We start from the raw sequence: 22,232 nt of genomic DNA, 5'->3' as shown, positions 1-22,232 counted from the left end.
TATTCTTCTGCTCATCATTGGTTTCCATTCATTTGTGTATTACACTAACATATTAAACTCTCTCCTCCCCCTGTACTCCACTTTATCCTGCTCTAATCTCCTCTGCCCTCCTCTCCTTCTTACCCCTATTTCCCTCTCTCCTCCCTCCATTTCTTTACTTTTGCTTTCTTTGCCTCTCTTCTACTTTCTTTTCCTCTTCACCTCACCTCCTCTCTATGGTTTCCTTTTCTCTTCTCTTTTTCTTCTTCTCACCTTCCCTTCCTTCATCTACTCTCCTCCTATCCCGACTGTTCTTCTCTCTTTTTCCTCTCCTCTCCTCTCCTCTCCTCTGTCTCTTTCTTTGTAAATTCACTTAAAGCTAATTGCTTCCAGCAGGCTTTTCTCTCAGTCCATCACGCTGCTGTCCGTCATGTGATGACACTGTGCGGGTTTGTTATCGGGGGCCTGTGGATTTCTGCCCGACACACTGCACATGAACAGGCCTGACCACTTTAACCTGTCTGACCACGCCTGCTGCTGCTGCAGCCATGAGATCCTCTGCAGTGTAGAGGGGAGCCCTTGTGCTGCTTGCTGTTTGGGACTGACTAACGTTTCTTAAATGGCTGAGGAGGTTTTGCTTCCATCGACGGGGAAAGCCACTTCGGTAAGTTGAGACTGACTTGCCAGGGTCGTCAGCTGACTGATCCCCTATTGTTTCAGACATAGAGCAGCGAACAGTATTTACTACTAGCTTTCAAACTTGTAGAGCTTATAAAAACTAATAAAAAACTGTTTGATTTCACTCAAAAACAGTCAGTTTCTAGAGGCTGGGTGAACTCACTGGTGTTTGTAGTAGGACAAAGTGAATGATCAACAGTAGACTGTAATATTTACTGTAATGCAGGCTTTGTGCCTTTGTGGAAAAAAAAGGCTTTTTGTGTGTTGCCTCAAATCTACTGTGAACAATCATTTTAACACTGAATCATTTATTTTATGTACAATAACCAAATACACTCATTCATAGTCAGACATGGACAGGAATGTTTCTGGACCCAGGCTCAGGTTGACTGGTGTGTGTGGGTGACACATTCAGCCACTGAGTGTGTCAGTGTTTTGAGTGTTACAACCAACACAGCTTCATGTGTTGCCGCTGCTGAAACCTTGAAATGAGGAAGAAACATCATCAAGAGAACACTGGAATGGTTTATAGACAATATTCTGTGTGTGGGCTTAAAATGTTAGACCATAGATCACAATATCTACTACTTTGTGTGTGTGTGTGTGTGTGTGTGTGTGTGTGTGTGTGTGTGTGTGTGTGTGCACTCATGCATGTGTGTGTGTGTATGTGTGTATGTGTGTGTGCAGGGACATTGGTTTCAGTCACATGTGAAATCTACCTCCACCCTGTTAAGCTGCTTTCATTCAGATCTGTTAATTTATTTAATAAAGTATGAGCTAAGGAGCTATTTCATTTTTTCTATTTGTAAAAAATGTCATCCTTCACATTATTGTTTATATGTCACATAATCATGAGAGATGATGCTACAGTCCATATGTACCTTGACCACTGAATACTTACAGCACTTGTTTGCTTGGTGATAGTCTTGCAGGTAATGTGTGATATAGAGTAGCATGGCAAAGATCTCCATGGTTACTACTTTTAAACCATTATGCTGGCCCTCTAATAGATATTACAAATCCTAAACTTTGTTAAAATTGGAAATCCACATCCACCACAGTCACATCCACCATAGAATTCAGCTAACATGAGTCAAATCAGCACAAATCAGCTTGTTGTTTTTTCTTGGGGATGAAGAAATATGTTATCAACATGTTTTGCACATTTTCTTTTGGTTTAGTTTATCACAGGAAAAGTTCACAGTGACTTCAAACACAACTTGTTTATTAAAGGTCCATATAGTCTAAAGGTAGATGACCATGTGTAGTTTGATTATAAAGCAGGTCCAGGTTCTATATTAATACTGTGAAAGTATCAAAGCCTCAGTCCACAGAGAAATGCACACAGCCTGTATTCAGAAACTGAGCCTTAAAACCAGCCATCAGGGCTTGAGTAACTTTGTGATGTCACATCAAAGCAGTCACCACTCTCAGCCCTGTCCCAAGCCCCGCCCACCTGGACCCACCATCCAACCTTGCAGGATTTGGTTTCTCTGAGTGGTTTTCTGAAATCTGCTTTATTTATATTCCATCACCCAGGAAATAGTCAGCCAATTAAAAGAGAGGCTCAGAGCCTCCTCTCTTCTGATTGGCTCACCGACCTGTTGTTACTAGAGCTCCAGAGAGAAGCCTGAGAGAGGAGATGTAAAACTACACTGAGATGGTTTTTGGTTCTTGAAACCACAAATATATCTTCTTATGGATCGACACTTCAAATAAAACACAGGAGAAGTTTAAAATATGGACCTTTAACATTTACCAAAACCATCATCTTTCCTGAACCTTAACCAAATTTGTTGCCTAAACCATAGACATGATTGTGGATATGAATCTAGTCTCTGGTACCACAGTCCTGAACTCTGTATATCCAACATCCACTCCAACTACCTCCCTGATGCGTCACTCTGAGGGCCGGCTCTACCCATTTTGATGCCTTAGGTGAGATTAGAATTACACTTCTCATTCAAATTGATGGGTTTACGTCATGCGTTGTCGAACTGCATTGTGGTTCCATTGCTTTGCTTTGCTTGAGGTAGAAGTTCAACTTTATAAGTTGCAGCACAGGCGCCAGCCAATCAAATTGAGCAGGGTAGATGCAGGTCTACTACAAGCCACTAGATATAGTAACAAAAAAAGGGCAAGAATAAAAGGCAGTGCATACAAAATACTGCTTCACAACCTTATCCTAATCACAGCTGTCAATTGCTCCAGCTGCTTTCGAGAAGCCCCTGTGTCCTGCCAGTCCTTCAAACCCATGGGACACTGCCTTCAGGTTTCCTGTGGAGAATGGTCACCACCTCCTCAGTGACAGTGGACAATCCAGTGGACAGTGGATTGAGGCACTCCAAACACTCTAGAGACCAGACCACCCCAGATGATGCCCCACTTGACAGCCAAAAAAAACCCCACCAGGGTCCCAATTGTGGCACTCCCATCTGTGTCGTCCCTGCTCAGCTGAAAATCAAGCAATTTGTCCTGATTGTTAAAAAAATCTGTCCAGACCAGGGACAGACAGGTTGATTCTGCTCAGTGGACACCTCCCGTTGCACTAATATCTCTGACCGAACACCTTTCATGAATAGGACAGAAAGGACAGGTAGGAGTGATCTCCTCACTTGGGAAAATTGATAAACTCTTTATCCTAGAAGCAGGATGATATTTGTGCCAGTCTGATTTCCTGCTGAGTTAGCTTGTGTTGGAGAACATTAATGTTTATAATAAGGGGTGTTGATATTTTAAAAAACGATATTGATATTGTGTTTAAAATACACATATGATAATATGGTGATGGGAGATGTTACATCCAGATCTCCTGTGGATAACGTGATGATATTTTTATTGTGAATTCTTTTGGCCACAATAATCATGTAGTAAAGATCTGACATAGTTGTAGTTAGAGCCAAGAATCTCTCTCTCTCTCTCTCTCTCTCTATCTCCCTCTTCCTAACACGCTCTCTCTCCATCTTTCAGCAGCACCTGACCGGCTCTCTGTTGGCAGTGGCGTTCCTCACCTCCTTCGGGAGCTCCATGCTTTATGGCTACAATCTGGCTGTGGTCAACTCCCCTGCTGTGGTGAGACACACACACACACACACACACACACACACACTGTGATCCAGGTGATCCAGGGCTGGATTATCAACTAGGTAAAGTCAGGAACTGCTTATGGATTCCCTGCGTGTCAGTGATTTTTGGTAATTAATAGCATTTGTTAAGGAATTTGAAGCACTAAAGTACAATACGAACTAAGGTGTACCCATCAGTTTGAGCTTATTCTTTTAGCCTGTCATGTAGAGGAGCCCTGTGCTCAGGTATATACTCTATACTCCTAAATAAAGTGGTGTTACATCAAATTACGACAATGAGGGCCCAACTCCAATGGGCTAATCAATGGGCTAATCTGGTCATGTGACCAAAATGATTTCTGGAAAGCCAATAGTGAGGCAAATATTTTTGATTTCAATGTTAAATATCAGATTTTTCCTCAGTTGTGGAATTATGAGTCACTATGTCTGCTCATCGTTTGACCAGTCAAACAGCAAGTTATCCAAAGTGCTGTTTAGAGGGGGTAAAGACGGCTCACTGTTGGACTCAGTTATATTCTTGCTACAAGGATCAATACGCTCAGAATATATATAAAAAGTACAACAGAAAACACCAGACAGGACATCAAATATACACACAGTCATTTCAGTTTCACTGTTCGGTTCTTAGTATTCACTGTAAAATGCAAATAAGCTGATGAATAAATAAACTTCATTTATAAGCAGCTTTCCATTAAAAAATCATGAAGAACAAAAATGAGTAGAAATCAATGCCCCTGTCTGCCCTTACACCTTTGACACACACACCAATTTCCATCTATCACAGTGGCTCCCAACCTGTGGGCCACTGGTGGGCCGTGCAGGTGTTGCAAGTGGGGCCACAAATTAAATGAAAAAATAAAATAAAAAAATGTAACATAAAAATATTTTAAAAATGAAATGATTTTTAAAACATTAAAAGTGTTTGTTCATATTAAGACCTACCACGGTGATAAACCAGTGACAGGAACCTTTATGTTGTTGCCAGACCACATCATTAACTTGTTTGCTTTCTCCGTCTGATTGCACGCTAAAAGATTACATCTATGGCAAAAACTGGAGGATCAAAACAGATAGCCGGTTAGCAACAGGAAGAGTTAAGAGGTAAGATTCAAGAGACAGATGATGAATCGACAAGTGATCTCTGCCCTGTCAAACAAAAAAGAAAAATTCAAGAATTTCAAGTGGGCCATGAGCTGGAAAAGGTTGGGAACTGCTGATCTATCAGTTTCTTCCTGAGAGTGACAGCATTATACACAAACAGTTCTCTACCAGAGTTACAACAGCTGGGATTATATTAGCTAGAATAATGTGTGCAGTTGTGTTGTTGTTCTTGCTTTTACCTGGTTGAAGTGGACAGACCTCAGATATTTCTTTGCACCATTTTGATGACATAGAGGAGGCATACAAAGAATGATCCAAACACAAGCAGATTTAATGTCGCTGCTGTGAGTTAGGGGAAGATGTGTATGTTTGAGTGTATGAACAGACAGTAGATGATCTGAGGAGAACAGAGAAGCTGAAAGTTTGTTTTAGTTTCAGTTTCAGTGGAAAAAAGGGAGAAAGATATCTTTTACACTGTTGTTTTAAATCAGCCCATGCTCACTGTGTGTGTGTGTGTGTGTGTGTCTGTGTACGTGTATGTGTGTGTGTGTGTGTGTGTGTGTGTGTGTGTGAGAAGCTGCTTGTTGTGTGGAATGTGAAATGCCTGGCATACAGGACTTTATTAGGAGGAATGCAGCTTCTGGTGCAGTCAGTGAGGAGGAGTGTACAGTGGAGGCTCACACACCACAGAGAGAGAGCGAGGGAGAGAGAGAGAGAGAGAGAGAGAGGGAAGGAGAGAGAGAGAGAGAGAGAGAACTTAACTTCTACTGATACTGAGATTTGATTTAAACAGACATTCAACTACCTGTTAAAATCATCTGAAACAGACGTTCCCTTTGCTGTTCAGTGTAGAGGGACAGGAGAGTTGGTGTCCACTGTTTAATAGAGAGCCAGAGTCCTGACGTCGCCCCTGGACTAATGCTTTCACTAGCTTCTGTAACTCCTACAGCTCACTGAGCATTTCTTTGACAGGTCCTTGATAAAAAAATGAAAAGTTTTCCTGAAGGTTTACAATCTATATTCTGAGTCACATGGCTACTCCACCACTTGCTATTAGAATCTGAATCCTTCACAATGATATAGAAGTTAAGTAATGATTCATTTGTTAGCATAATTAACTATACCTCTCATGGAGTTTTAGCAGTATAGGTCATTGTAACCATTGTCTCTCTTCTAATGCCTTAACTGATATTTTAGCTGTAATCTCTGTTATCTTCTATTAGGTCTACAACATTCACCCCTCCCTTTTCTGCTATACTTACAGCTACAGCACACACACACACACACACACACACACACACACACAGGCTATATATTATGTTGTATTATGCACTGATGTAACATTGATGTGTCAGTTTGTCAATTATAATACACACATTTGTAAAAACTTATTTTCCTGCTGTACATGATCCTGTCTCTGTCTGTGTGGATTTGAAGTTTGGTTCAGTAGGATTTTCTCACACCTCCTGAACTCTGAGGTTTATTTTCTACGTTTTCCCACTGACCGTGTTCGCAGTATAAGTATAAGAATCAGAACAATGACTGACTGCAGCTTGTGCCTCTCAGAGCCGCCGCTGACGTTAGCATTAGCTTGAGCTTCAGCAAGCCTGAGAAGCACCAAACAATGAGGTTGTACATGAACAAGATTTATTTCCTCCGCGGTGAAGACAACTGTGCTGTGTTCAGAGCTTCACAAGATATTTAGAGCTGACAGACATTAACATGAATGAACAACAGGGCTACAGCTACTGACAGACAGACAGACACACACACACACACACACACACACACACACACCAGACAGCCTCTTGTAGTAGAGCTGCTATCCCAGGTACAACACAGTGACTCTTTCAAAGAGACACAAATGTGCTTCTCGTGACAGTGAAAGCTCCAGCAGAGACTCTCAGCAGAGACACAATGAATTATCTTTCATTCCTTCGTCATGTTTTTCAGTGTTTCTGCCACCTGTAATAAGAGCTCCCTCCTCTGACCTCTCCTCCATCCTGTCTCCTATCTCCCTCAAACCCTCAGTACATAAAGGACTTCTACAACAAGACGGTGCTGAGTCGTAATGGAACAGGACTCAGCGGGGAGACCCTGACCCTCATGTACTCTCTCACCGTGTCCGTCTTCGCCATTGGAGGTCTGCTGGGCTCCCTCATCGTGGGCGTGCTGGTCACTCGCTTTGGCAGGTAAGAGAGGATTCGGGATTCTGGACCAGTTCTACAACAGTAAACGTTGGTTTCTTCCATGATCTCAATCTTTCCCTAATGCCACCCAAGTCATTTGAAGGCCCTGCAGACACACACGCAGACAACTGAGCCTCACACGAACCACACCCACCCTTGCAGTTGTACATTTCTGTATTTGAGCCTTAGTCACCTAAACCTAACCACACCTACAGAATCAATCATATCGCTCTGTATCTTGATTTTAAACCCCCACCCAACCACACAATTTTTTTCAGAAAGCAACAAATAAAAAATGATAAATGATGAATTTCAATTAATTAAAGGTCAGCAGGATAGCGTCAACAAATGCGTTTATTTCCCCTATATAAATCATATTCCTTCAACTTAGTTTGACTCCATACCATTCTCTGGTCATCCACACACACCCTGCAGTGGCTCTGCCAGGTTTCAGTAAATATGATCACAGTCTCTCCTCCCTGTGTTACAGCATTGCATAATGCCCAGAACATTATGATGTCATAGTGAACTTGACCTTTGACCTTTTAGATATAATCATCACATCATTTCATTTTATCCATATAGACAGTTGAGTTAAACTGCGTCATAATTAGTGAATGAATTTGTGAGTTATGGTCAAAAACGTGTGTCGTGAGGTCACAGTGACCTTTGACATTTGACCACCAAACTTTAATCAGTTCACCCTTGAGTCCAAAAGGACATTAGTGCCAAACTTGAAGAAAATCCCTCAAGGCGTTAGTGAGATATCGCGTCCACAAGAACGGGACAGATGGGCCGACAATGTAGACATAATGCCTCCGGCTCTGGCTGTGGCCGGCGTGGGAGAATAAAAAAGGTGAACTGACTCTATAACAACTACTCAGATTCACCTCCACCTGCTGGCCCACAGTGTCCAGTGGGGAGTTTGCTTCCATCATGTCACATTATGGAAAAGTTTTCAAGGCATTGTTCGTTTCCCTGGAGAGAAAAAGCTGCATGTTGTGATTTGTCAGTACAGATCGATAAAGCTCATAATGACGTCTCCTCAAGCAGCTTCAGTGTAACCGGTAGCGCTCCACATCATGCAGGGAACATTTGTCCTCAGAGCTGTATTTGGACGCTGGATCTGCTCCGTCCCGACACCAATTACCTCCCTAGGCTGTCCGACCACAAGGGTGGAGAGAGGCCAGTTGGCAGCGGCGGCAGCCTGAGAGACGCTCAGCAGCATCTGGTGCTGCCACCAACACAAACTGCTGAACACACACCGCTAACACACTCTCACACCAAAGAACATACAGTAATGAGAATATACTGATATTGATACACAGATAAACATGGTCCAATATACATGTATGTACTGCAGTGTTTCATATAAAAGGGAAATAAGGAAATAAGGGACAGACACACAAACACTGGCACAAAGAACACTAGAGCAGACCTCTGTCCTCTGTAATCAGAGCTGCTGATGACCCCCCCCCCCCCCTCCTGGTGCCCTGTTGTCCTTCAGAGGGCACCGGCATCATGTCGTCCCCTCTGCCCTTCAGAAGTGAACCAGTCCTCAAAGTGCAGAGGAAAGTTCTTTTACATTCAGCCCTAGTCGTCTGAAAGCTCCTTTCATCACCACTACTTCACACAACTTCAGTGGACATTTAAATGCAAATGAAAAGCAGGCGATTTATAATCCCATTTACAGGCTGATCACTTTCTTCACACAGCAGTGTTTTATGGCTAATCACAGCTTATGACCCCCCCCCTGTGAGCTGTGGAAGCATTTTATGGCTAATCAGGTCTTATACAGGCATACATGTCTATCATTATGACTGGGAGGTCGCTGCTGCCGCTGTCCTTGTTTCATAAACCTCTGGCTCATATGTTTTTATGTATATTCATTATGTCTGCTTGCTGATTGTGTATGTGTGTGTTTGTCTGTGTGTGTGTGTGTGTGTGTGTGTGTGTGTGTGTGTGTGTGTCTGTGTCTGTGTGTTTGTGTATGTGTGTGTGTGTGTATGTGTGTGTGTGTATTTTCAGGAAAGGCACAGTGGTAAACACAACAGTGTTAGTGTTTATCGCCGGCTCACTCATGGGCTTCAGCAGGATTTGTGGTTCACCTGAGATGGTCATCTTTGGCCGCTTCATCACAGGAATTCATTCAGGTACGCACACGTACACGCACACACGCACACACACACACACACACACACACACACACGCGCGCGCACACACACACACACACACACACAGCTCAGTTCAACAGCTAACTGTACAGCTGTGAAAACCAAGGGCCTTCAAGTTTTTGTGAAAAAAGTTATGTGTTGTCGAGGTTGCTAGGCAACAGGAGCTGCAATTTGCAACACAACGGTAAGGGCGGGCACAGCTAGTGACAAAAAACAAAAGTCCTTCATAGACCGTCTCATTTTGGCCTTGCCTTCAAGGTCTACGACGGCTGCTTCATTTAGAATTTAAAAACAGAACATACAACTTTATTTTTTAATCATTACACTTGACTTTTTGTTCAATAATCACACACTGGTTTAAATGTTCAGGCATCCATATACCTTGTTTGAGCCTTTGTCCACGTAGTGCACGTCTCTCTGTTGTCACACGGATCTTCTCCTCTGCTCTCGTCACTGCAGGCATCTCTCTAAGTGTCGTACCCATGTACCTGGGTGAGATAGCACCTAAGAATCTGCGAGGCTTCCTGGGTCTCGTGCCAAGTATCTTCATCGGCACCGGAGTCTTTGCCGCCCAAATCCTCGGCCTGCATGAGCTTCTGGGAAAAGTAATTAAACACTGCTCTCTAACAACAGACAGCGTGTGCAGAGGAGAGAAGCAAAAGTCATGTGACCATGTGGAGCTGAAGCTTGGCTCTGCATCATCTCATGTCAAATCATCAGTGTTGTGCCACTTCACACTTAAAAAGAATTAGTTAAAAGTTCAGTTCATACAGAAGAAAATGAACTAGCTCACATTCATTGTTCATTTTTAACAATTTTGAACTAAGTTCACAGTTCCAAAAATGTTAATTTGTTCTTTTTGTTTAAAATAAATAAAGGCTGATATTCTTTTCCAATAGAACTTCCTTCTACCCATCCATCACCAGCCCCGAATCATTGCCACTCCCAAACTAAATGAATTATTGTACACCACTGAAGACTCACAGACATTAATTACATTTCAAATCCGTATGTAAATATGATCCGTCTGAGTCTTTACTTGTTTGTTCATAAAACTGTTTCAAATGCTCAAACAAACTGGTTTCAGCAGTAGATACGTCTGTACTGTCTGTACCGCTATCACCGGCCATGCTGGGCCGTGTCTATGGAGACGTCATGCAGGGTACAGCGTGCTGTAACATAAAACATTCACGTTCATCATTTGTAAACTGATTCGTTCAGTTCAGCTTTCAAAAAATCATTAATAAACCTCAAAGTCAAAGTGTCATTTTGGCAACTTGTTAATTCCATGTGTTTTCCAAGGTAACCTCCAGCTGAGGTTGATGTATGGTGGATAAATCCACCAGAGCACCTCTTGGACTGAGTAAAGCTGACCTGAACCTGACCTGGGATGTCCTAAAAAGGCCACTCTTCATTAGAATTTATTCAGATTAAAATTATTCCCAAAGACAGCCAACATAGTGTTTAAATAATATAGATATCATCAATCATCATATCAGTTTTGGCAAAAATCATCTTTAATAAAGTGGTGATATTGTTGTCATTACATCATCAGTGCTGCCTGTCTAACTGTGTTGGACCTCCTGTGTTACAGGAGGAGCACTGGCCCCTCTTTCTGTCAGTGGTGGTGGTACCCACCTTCATCCAGCTGATGCTGTTGCCATGGTTCCCAGAGAGCCCCAGATACCTGCTGATTGAGAAACACAACGTCCACGCCACCATCACAGGTCAGTGTTGTGAGGCTATGGGAAGCTTTACAGGAAGAAAAGAACACTGACTTTAACAATGTAAGAAAAGAAGTCCAATTAAATTAAAGTATAACTGGTCCAATAAAAAATCATTTCATAGTTTAGTTAAATTTTGAAACACTTTGAGTTGTGTGTTGTTTATAAAAGAGTGTATCATCAGTATAGCAATGACCAGAGAAATCAAAGCAACCAATGATGTGGCAGAGTATCAGAGATGGGACCAAGAATTTATCCTTGTAGCACACAGCATATTAAAGGTGCTGATGACATCACCATACTTAGGTATTTAGCCCGTTAGATATGGTCTGACTTTCCATGTGTTAAGGTCAAAATGTCTCCTGAACTGGTGCAACTGTAAACACTTATGTTTAAGATGTGCTGCTGCATCTTTTCTATGCAGTGTTGTAACTGTTCTGCTCCCTGTCCCCCTGTCTCTCAGCTCTGAAGTGGTACAGAACCAAGTGTAACATCCAGGCGGAGATAGAAGAGATGCAGGAGGAGCAGCGCTCCCTGTCGTCAATGGAGACACTGTCGGTATGGAAACTGTTGATGGATGACTCGGTCCGCTGGCAGGTGCTGAGTGTGGTGGTCATCAACATCGGCATGCAGCTGTCTGGCATTGATGCTGTAAGGACTCTTTCAGAGTTTTCCCTATGACTGACTGACTGAGTGTTTTTGTGTTATGCCTGAGCTGAATGATACCCAAATGGTCCAAATAAATTTCTTTCTGTAAATTAGATGTTGTAGTCATTAGATGTTGTAGTCATGTTGTCATCATATATTTGAGTACGAGATAATTACATGTCGTTTGGTTATAGATCAGGTCTAGGTTCTATATTAATACTGTGAAAGTATCAAAGCCTCAGTCCACAGAGAAATGCACACAGCCTGTATTCAGAAACTGAGCCCTAAACCAGCTGTCGGTTATTTCTGTAACTTTGTGATGTCACAACAAAGCAGTCCCTGTCCTCGGTCATGCCCCAAGCCCCGCCCACCTGGAACCTGCAGGATTTGGTTTCTCTGAGTGTTTTACCTGAAATCTGCTATATTTTTATTGGATCACTCAGGAATCAGAATACTGATACTGAGGTTAAGAGCCTTCTCTCTTCTGATTGGCTCACTGACCTGTTGTTTCTAGAGCTCCAGAGAGAAGCCTGAGAGAGGAGATGTAAAACTACACTGACATGGTTTTTGGTTCTTAAAACCACAAATTTATCTTCTTATGGACCAACACTTCAAATAAAACACAGGCGAAGAGGAAAATATGAGATCTTTAATATTGCTGGGCTAGCAAGCCTAGCAAGTCTATAGTTAGTCTTTCATAATTAATCTATGACTAAATATTTGTTGAAGGCATCTCCCTCATCACCGTCATAGATGATGAGATCAGAGAGGAAAGTGAAAGATGCTTAAAGTCAGAGAAAAAGAGTCTGAGAGAGGAATCGACTCTCTACAGTTTCACAAACTTGTCCCACTGTTTTTAGCTTAGTTTAGTGTATGTAGTTAATTGTTTGCACAGAAGTTTGCACAATATGACAGAAAATTGTGCAGGAGAGGAAGGAAGCCCAGAGGGGCTTATGCAAAGTCCTCCCCTTCATTTCAACAGGTCATTAAAACATACTACATAAAACAATACAAAAAAACATAAACAGGCTATTTACAGTAGTTATATATTTTAGATTGTGAGATAACTGTGAGTAAATGACAGACAGATAAGAAATATCACTCTTTATTAAAACCAATATACTGAGCCTACGTAGGATATACCAGTGTGCTAATCACAAAAAATTATCATTCTGGCTTAGGACATGTTTTAAACGTATTCATTTTCAGAGGGAGAAATCATAAGCTGCGCAAAGAATCTCCTCCTCTCGCATCCCCCCATCACGCTACAGCCAGTAGAGTTCGCTCACTCGCTGTATGTTAGGGAGAGGTGTAAGTCATGTCTACACTCTGCCAATGCAATTATAATATAATATAATATAATAATATAATATAATGATATAATTACTATTAATGTTACAGTTTGCAACCTGTAATTATACTGGCATTTCGCCAAAACATGGTCAAAATATTCCAATGGTATAAAGGAGTGTTACTTGTCCAGAGGGCATTTCGAAGTTTAGCAGGTGTTTAAAGGGTATCAACAGACATATTCTGCCTCTATAGCCCCTCTTTATCCGTGTTTACCATCAGCTGTTGGATGCCAAATGGTGTCTGGTAAATTGAGTCTTTAGGCTAACTGGCACAAACTCCCAGTGAAACAGCATCATATGATTTTAGTCCAGTCTGGGTCTTTTCACTTGCACTAAATCTCCTTTTCCCCTTGTTCTCCTTTTGCCTTTTCACCCTCTTTGTCCACTTTATCTGCTCCCCTTGTTCCTGCAGCTCCTCCATCTGACCTGGCTTATTACACAAAGACATTGAGATGAAAACAAGCCTAAATGATCCTTCATTGTTTTATAATCCTTGTGTGGTCTCGTGAATGAGGCCAAAAGCTAGTGTCATCACTTTTCAGCCGATACGATTTGCCAAATTCCCTCTTTGAATTATGCCCTGGAGATTAATTAATTATTCAAATGATTACCAGGGCGCCCGGGCCAGACAGAGCACACTGTAAGCTATGGAGCTGAACTCATTAGCACACCCTTCTCCAGGCTATATTTTTAGATGCTAATGAGCTCTGCCCACAACAGGAGAGCAGTGCTGAAACTTGCATGTACTGATAGCAGCACTGAGAATGAGGAGGATTATGGAGATACAGGTGGTGATGATGAAAATACTAGAATGAGAAGGATAATATGTGTGAGTGTTATGATATTAATTAAAATTAATTATTATGGCCATGATGATGATGATGGTGATAACAGAGATGGTGATGATTATTGTTGTTGACAATAGAGTGCTTGAACCCAGATATTAGTTGCATTTCAGCACTTCCTGTTCCCTCTTCCAAGTCTACGAGTTTTTGAATGGGTGTTAGGTTAGATGCCTGAAGTAAGACATACGTCAGTAAATACCTCAGTCCTTATTTCTTGACGCTATTACGTGTGTTAAAAAACTGCTAACAAGTGTCTAAATGAAACTACTATTACTGATCTACTCACCAGTCCACCTTTACAGCCTGGTTGTGTTTTTACAAACTGTCACTAACTCTGTTAGAGGAAAGGCTTTTGTGTTGGTTGCCACACAGTTTATTTTCTGTAATAATCCAAAAGACAGTGTTAAAAACCAACTTTTTGTTGCGAGAACCCGGGTGATGCTAACTTCTAGGTCAGCCCACAGAAATACATCATCCCTGCTGCACTATGACAACAGGAATGATGGTAACGATACAGTGATGATGTTAGTGATTAAGGGGATACTCGTTATGTTTGATGAGGATGATGAAGATGAGGATGATAAAAATAATGATGAGAAAGAGGGAGATAATGATGAGGATGAGGATGAGGTTGATAATGAGAAGGATGAAGATGATGATGATAATGACGATGAGCATGATGATAAAAGTAAGAATAATGAAGATGAGAATCACAATGAGGAGTGTGATGATGAAGATGATGATGATAATAAGAATAACAAGGATGATGATGAAGATGAGGATAATGAGAATAATAAAGATAATGAGGATGAAAATGATGATAATTAGAATAATGAGGATGATGATGATGAGGATAAGAATGATGATGAGGATCATGAGGATAACAATGAAGATGATGATAATGAGAATAATGTGCATGATGATGATCATGAGGAACATGAGGATAATGAGAATGAGAATGATGAGAATAAAGAGGAAGCCTATAAGAACGATCCCAATTCCTGCTGTTGATATTGATATTGATCATGGTGAAGATGATAATGATGATAACAGTCTTGACAATGACACTGGTGACTGGGAAAAACACTGTGATTATGTTTAGGATGTTCTTGAGTGCACTGATAATAATGATGATGATGATGATAATAATAATGATGATGATGAGGATGATGATGGCAGTAATGTTTACCGTGATTGAGCAGATGTTTGAAGTGATCTTTAGTCCAAAATGCATCTGACAGTTGGCGAGCCTTCCAGTTCCTGTTCCTGCCACACAAGCGGACTGTGTGTGTGTGTGTGTGTGTGTGTGTGTGTGTGTGTGTGCGTGCGCCCCAGCTGTACTTCTCTGCCTGCTCCTCTAACATCACCGTCTGCTGTCTCCAGTTAATACACCTCCTGTCCTGTCATTCTCCCCCTGAAGCCTTAAATTAGAAAATAATAATAACAGAAAATAGAATTGAATGTGAGCAAATGTCTGCGGCCTTTCTGTGGCAGTGCTGTACCACCTGTGCAGCCCGCAGCTCCTAAATGACTGCATCCTCATTTTGATTTTTTCTTTTCTTGAGGCATATATTTTACCAGTTTAGGTTTTACCAGTGCTTCTCAGCCAAACCGCTCACAGATGACTTGTAACTGGTTGGCTCAATAGCGGGTAATTGTAGCTGTGTAAAATGCAGAAAAATGATAAAGAGAAGCACCAGGAGTCGTCACTCTATCTGCAAATGTGTAAATTTGAAACTGTCACGATGAGACAGATTTTCGAGGGAGTCATCAGCGTCTTTGTCACTGATGTTGCTCTCCCACCTCATTGTACACATATACATATTGTTGAACGCTCCGCACGGACTCCCAGAGTCAGTGCACAATACATGCATACATAACTGGGACATGGAGGACTTTCTGTCAGGGGGATGTGTGGGCTTGTCAACAGAAGTGGGTGATTGGCTGGTTACAGCTACAGTAGGCTTTGGTGAGATTAAAGGCTCCATGAAAAGGTATCATTACTTCCAGAGTGACATCTTTCTTATAGCACCTCTTCAATAAGGGTTCAGTCTTAAGCAGAACTAAGCAACTAAGCAGAACTGAGGAAATGATACTCCCCTTAATTATCTTTGTGCTTATTTTTTTTCACAGATCTGGTTCTATACCAACGATATTTTTAAGAATGCGGGTATCCCAGCTCCAGAGATACAGTACACCACAGCAGGAACAGGAGTTATAGAGATCATCGCTGGACTCATTGGGGTAAACTTTTAAACTAAAGAGTTACATTGTACCTGGTGTTATCTTTTTATTGGTGTTGTATGTGAAAAATCTTTTATAATCTATTGATTCTGAGATAAGAAGAGGGATGAGTCTCATTTCTGTGTGATGGTCAGGACATGGTTAGCCAAGCTTAGCATAAAGACTGCTCTGTCCACAGTTCAGATATCAATATACTGTATAAAGGCAAGAAATAGTTCCAGCATCTCGAACTCCCCCTAAAATCACAAACTATGTTTGTTAAACAAATGAAATGCAACATCAGTCAGCTTTAGAGGTGTTGGTAAGTGTATTACTGAAAGAGAGCCAGGCTAGCTGTTTGCCTCTGTTTCCAGTATTTATGCTAAGCTAGGCTAACTACGTCCTGGCTCCAGCTCTGTGCTCAACACACAGACATGCGATTGATATCATCTGTATGTTGATATCACTCTTTGAAAGAAAACAAACAAGTGTGTTTCTTAAATGTCAAGTTGTTCCTTTTAACACACTAAAGCTCACTGAGGTGTACATCCTTGTATCTGTAGTGTGTGTTTATCTGAGCTCTGTGTCTCCTCCTGTAGTGTTTCACCATAGAGAAGCTGGGCAGGAGGCCCCTCATGATCGGAGGGTTTGCCATGATGGGCATCTGCAGTGCTGGAATCACATTGGCGCTCATTTTACAGGTGTGTGTATGTGTGTGAATATGGAAGTGTTTTTTTTTATTTTGTCTTGTGACCCAAACCTTTCCAGTGCAGGGAGAAGAGGTGAGAGGCAGAAATGACAGTAAGCAAGCTACTGCATCAGTAACTGCTCATTCAGCAATGGAGGGAATGTACTTCTCCCTATGTGGGTTTAAAGGTCCCACATTGTATAAAGTGATATTTCTATGTCTTCTTTTCTATTAAATTATAAAGCAAGTCTATGTTCTATATTACCACTGTGAAAGTATCAAAGCCTCCACAGAGAAATGCACACAGCCTGTATTCAGTAACTGAGTCTTAAAACCAGCCGTCAGGACTTGAGTGACTTTGTGATGTCACAACAAAGAAGTCACTGCTCTCAGCCATGCCCCAAGCCCCGCCCACCTGAACCCACCATCCAACATTAGAAGGATTTGATTTCTCTGGGTGTTTACCAGAAGTCTGCTACTTTTACTATTTACTATTTTTACTATTGTTTTTTGGGTGATCTAATAAAATATTAGATCTAATAAAATATTAGATCACCCAAAAAACAATCAGTGGCCCGAAACCTGAGAGAGGAGATGTAAAACTACACTGAGATGCTTTTTGGTTCTTAAAACCACAAAAAAAATCTCCTTATGGGTCAACACTTCAAATAAAACACAGAAGAAGAGGAAAGTATGGAGCTTTAAAGAGACATTGTGAGAAAATGACCTATGCTGATTTCTAGCAGTGACGGTCCTCAGTAGGCCTCCTGCCTGTTCAGATCTGTGGTGTACTTGACAGCAGTGGTTTGAGTTGCTGTACTGTGTGGTAAATAGTCAATTTAAATCAGTTCTGTGCTTGTTAACTGCAAACTGCAATGAGAACACTGTAACTCCTCACAGAAAGGCTCCAGACTGACTCATTATCTCTTTTTTTCTGTCACTCACCTTCCTCCCTTCTATTCCTCACTTTCTAAGAGTTGCTTCCTGGTAGGAGGCAAGTGGAAGTGAGGGAGGAGAGGGGATGACAAATAAACGCATCCCAGATGTTCAACAGGGGGACGAGTGTGGGGAGGAACAGCTGTGCCTGTTTCACTTTCACTTGGCAGAATGCTCTGTACTCCACCAGAGTGCTGGGCTGACGGGTGAAGCAGTTGATGGGAAAAGTAACTTGGTGTGATCAAACCGACTTCTTCACGTTTCTTCTCCCTGCAGGTTCACTTATCATTCATGCGCTACGTCAGCGTCTGCTGTGTGGTCGGCATCATCGCTGGCTTCTGTATCGGTCCAGGTAAGATGCTCTACACTGCATGTTACATCCTTCCATGCTGCAAACAGGACACCATTTTCATATTGATTTATCTAATTTTCTAGATTAAGTCAATCAATTATCTGCTCCATAATATGTCCACAGCCAGTCCTTCACAATTTCCCAAAGCTCAAGCTGACATCTTCAAATGTCTATTTCAGCTCAAACCCTAAACTGATGTTGGCAGGTTTGATCTTCAATGATCAATCACATGACAAACTGACATGTGATTTTAGTTCTAATGTAAACTGCGCATGTTGTGTTCTGTGGATGATCCAAAACAATCAGGGCCTGTATTTAGCCATCTGTTAAAAGTCAGATTTGGACTCAGTGAGAGATGGAAGTAAAAATTCTTCACTTCTACTCAATTAATGGACAATAACAAATTATTTAGATTTCAATTTATGAAACTTGTTTTGACTTGAAAGATCTGTTAAATGTCAAAGCTGCTGAGTCTGTGAAGTTGGTTCTGACTGTAATACTACTACTACTACAACTGGTAATAATAATAATAATTATTATTATTATTATTATAATTATACCTGAACTGAAGCAGTATTTTTAAGACCAGAGTAGTTTTGGTCAATTATTTGCATTTGAATATTTGATAAGATGTTACAACACTTTTCCTTTATTTGACATTTATCTGGCAATATGTCTTATTGCTCAGATCCAGACAACAACTGAAGCTGGTACTGTAGACTCTTCTGTGGAGTCGGACAAATACAGGCCCTGGATGCTGACTCTGGAATTTAGATTTCAACATTTCCCCACTGTATTGTGGTGGAGGCTGAAGTTACCTTAACTCTGAGAAGAGACGATTTCATTATTTAAAATCAAAGCTCTTTCTGTTTGACATCTCCACTTCCCAGGTGATGAACAGTCCTGCTGACCTGGTTCATGTGCACACTGCTTTGTGTTATTGGTTGGCGCCCTCTGGAGGTCAAACCTTAAACACAATACACAACATACTGTTACCCTTGAACATCTAAAGCTACTGTGTTAATCTGCATTTTTACACACTGTCACATCTGTTAATTGCTAATTAATTCATATTTACAAGCTTTAATAGCCATAGGAATAAATATGGTATATATGGGTATAGGAATAATATAGTGCATTTCAAATTGTAAGTAAGGCTTTTTCACAGTTAGTGATAAATATCACTATTTATTTTTGCCTTTGCAATTATGCATGCTGACAAATCCACGCTCTACGCCCCCCCTGTAAGAGAGACAAATAATGCAATTTTAATGATAGAATATAATGATAAAATATTACTTATATGAATCCTGTGATGTATGACTCTCGTGTCCACATGCTGGCCTGACCCTCGCCCGATTGGCTGATTCCGTTTATCTCTAATTAGCCTTTCATAAACTTTATTGGAGTGAACGATGATGAATGAACATGAATAATCAAATCAGGAAAATGAATAATATATTCTCTACACACAGCCACTCATCAGTGGAAATGTTGCCTGTTGCCCAGACGGAGACTCATCTGCACTTCCCTTTATAAGAAACACACAGGGGGTGACTTGTGAGCTGCGTTAACCCTTCGTCCGCCTCCGTGTGGCTGAAGGAAGCTGCTGCGTGAGGTTTTTTAAAAAATGTATTCACTTTCAACAGTTATCATCAGATTCTGTATGATGTGACAGCAGGCAGCAGCTCTGAGTCACTACACACACAGAAATAAAGAAAAATATGAACAATGTTGATTTGTCTATTTAAAATGACTAAAGCGGCTTATTACACTTTAGGGTCAGTTCACTCATCCAGGTTAAAAATATTCAGCAAGTGAGAACAGTTGATCACTGGATGATGACTGATGTCAGTGATGTCATTGGAATGATCTAATTGTGGGACTGTGCTATAGAGTTCGACAGATGTGGGCGGAACCAACGACACTGTCAAAGTTGCATTAAAGGAAATGTAAGATGAGTTTTGGACCTTCAGGATATCTCAGTCCAAACTAATGGAAGAACTAATACTAACCCGTAGCACGCCCCTCTCAGTGACCTCGGCACAAGCCTGGTAGTTCTGTGGTTTGTATTGATGGTTTTCTATGTTTGTCTTTGTTCCTGTTCCAGCGGGCGTTCCCTTCCTGATCACAGCAGAGCTGTTTAAACAGTCCCACCGCCCGGCGGCCTACATCGTAGGAGGATCACTCAACTGGCTGTCCAACTTTACTGTGGGCTTCGTCTTCCCCTTCTTACAGGTGAGAGCAACATGTGACTCAGCACTGCTCACACAGGGCATGTTACAGTAAAACCACCAGGCTTCGAACAATCACATAGTTATTGTGATGAGATCTAATTGATCTGATCGTTGCCCCCGTAGAGACTGCTTGTTACTTTTGGGACCCGCTATGGCCCCTTAAACTTAAAGTCAGTTTCTCTTTTTGGTTTGAATCCATTGCTTTAATCAGACAAAAACTCTTTCCTTTTTAGACTTCATCAATTCATATGCAATCTGATGTGAGTTCTAGAGAAAAACACATGCTGTTTTTTTATTATTGTATTTGTTCTGTTTAGAATTCATTGTTTGGAGTGTTGCTGCTTATGTGAAGGCAGAGCGGGTGCTGTAGCCTGTTTCATTATTATCCTGTAATATCTGAATAGTTAAAAAAAACAAAACATTGCTGCTCTTGATTGTTTGGAACAATAGACCAATAGATGTTGGGAAACTTCTTCACCATCATATGACAAATACAGTAGATTCCATCTTATCCTTGATTTCTTTTATTATTCCATATACATGTAATAAACCTGCTTCAGTGCAATGGACTGGAACAAATATATAACTTTTGGCAAAATTCAAATTATATTTATATGTCCAATCATTCAGACTGGAAGAAGTGAGCATTAACAGACTCCACAACAGAATTAATGAGTGGGTCATAATTCAAAGTGACCAGGAGTTTAATACTTGACCTAATATGAATACAAAGGTCCTAAATTACTAAATGAGGTTCCAACAAGGAGGTTTGAGTAAGAGTAGATTACCTCATTTCATTCACTTTATCCTTTAATGAGATGATGTCAGTCTGCTCTCAGGTCTCAAACTCATTTTTCTGCCCTTTTCTGTCGATCCTTCCATCAGATGTCGGCGGGGTCTTACTGCTACTTGGTGTTTGCCGTCATTTGTCTGACGGTGGCCGTCTACGTCTACATCGTGATCCCGGAGACCAGAAACAAAACCTTCATGGAGATCAGCCGGATGTTCTCTAAGAAGGAGGCGGTCTTAGAGACCCAGGGCCTGATCCACGTGGACCAGCTGAAGCTGAAGAAGATGAAAGGTTACGGCGGAATTGAAAACGCATCGCTGGAGTTCGACAGCTCTTCTTCTGTACCTTAACAGAGCCTCAGGTTCTCACTGGGACTGCGAAACCACTCATTACTTCTTCTTCTCCATTCTTGTATTGTGATATGTACATGTTCACCCATCACCACCTCGCATGGACTCTGTGGGCTCTTGTTGGGGGAAGCTGGACTTGGATCACACTCAGGTAACACACACAACGCTGCTGAAGATACACTTCAGTCCTTGTACTTGTACTTCTTATCAATGTAATGTTTCAGTCTGTTTGAGCCATTAAAGGAAAATTCATGTTAATTATATCTTGGCAAATATCTGAGATCTGGGACATTACAAGAAGCAGGAGGGATCAGAGCATCAGGCAGGTTAGAAAGCAACATACCAACCTTTACAAACCTAACTCTAACCTCCAAACGAAGAGGTTCACATCATCTGCATAAACTGATGGTTTGTATGTTTGTGCAACTGCATTGTATCAATGTCACCATGTTACCTGCTCTCTGCTGTTACAATGTTATTATAGTTGTTATGAACAACAACCAAAGTTTTTATAAATTTGCACTATGCCTTAATAAACTATTGAAACGAGGTATCCATGCAAAGAAAACTATGCTCTCTTACAACTTTTGTTTTTGCTGTTCAGTTTAATCATTAATGATAAGAGTTCATTCACAAACATGTGGACAACGAATCAATCGAAAGAATCAACACTTTTCTTCTTTAGTAACTGCTTCCATCAGTAAACTGTGGCGCAGTCAGAGTCACAGAAACAAAATCCACTTTATAATAAACTGCACTTTTCCTTTAACGACACTTTGACTCTGAGGGTTTTAAACTGCAGCTTTTCATCAACAGACATTTACAACAGTGGGTTAGCATCACTGGGGGTGGGGCGTGTGTGTGTGTGTGTGTGTGTGTG

At 41.2% G+C, this 22,232-nt stretch overlaps 1 protein-coding gene across 2 annotated transcripts; it reads left to right on the top strand.

Moving 5' to 3' along the window:
- Nucleotides 1-146: 146 nt before the first annotated feature.
- On the top strand, nt 147-22,226 carry slc2a15a (solute carrier family 2 member 15a). Of its 2 annotated transcripts, none has more exons than XM_023425714.2 (12): nt 147-643; nt 3,631-3,729; nt 6,876-7,036; nt 9,062-9,186; nt 9,667-9,812; nt 10,802-10,934; nt 11,395-11,582; nt 15,910-16,020; nt 16,599-16,700; nt 17,900-17,975; nt 20,086-20,213; nt 21,098-22,226. In XM_023425714.2, the coding sequence occupies exons 1-12, from the start codon at nt 599-601 to the stop codon at nt 21,350-21,352; spliced, it is 1,569 nt and encodes a 522-aa protein (XP_023281482.1). In that variant the 5' UTR covers nt 147-598; the 3' UTR covers nt 21,353-22,226. The 2 variants fall into 2 exon arrangements, with proteins under 2 accessions (XP_023281482.1, XP_023281481.1); XM_023425713.2 differs by having other exon boundaries at nt 3,628-3,729.
- Nucleotides 22,227-22,232: the final 6 nt, after the last annotated feature.

This window comes from Seriola lalandi, unplaced genomic scaffold (assembly GCF_002814215.2).
Source record: "Seriola lalandi dorsalis isolate HSWRI2012SDOR001 ecotype SW California unplaced genomic scaffold, Sedor1 jcf7180002054795, whole genome shotgun sequence".
Taxonomy (NCBI): Eukaryota; Metazoa; Chordata; class Actinopteri; order Carangiformes; family Carangidae; genus Seriola; species Seriola lalandi.
The sequence above is the reverse complement of the archived record's forward strand: the minus strand, read 5'-3'. Positions and strand labels throughout refer to the sequence as shown.

Excerpts from the sequence above, each read along its gene's own strand:
- slc2a15a (XM_023425713.2), top strand. The coding sequence starts at position 599 with ATGGCTGAGGAGGTTTTGCTTCCATCGACGGGGAAAGCCACTTCG. Across the intron at positions 16,701-17,899 it reads CATTGGCGCTCATTTTACAG|GTTCACTTATCATTCATGCG; the intron begins GTGTGTGTATGT and ends TTCTCCCTGCAG. Across the intron at positions 20,214-21,097 it reads TCGTCTTCCCCTTCTTACAG|ATGTCGGCGGGGTCTTACTG; the intron begins GTGAGAGCAACA and ends TCCTTCCATCAG.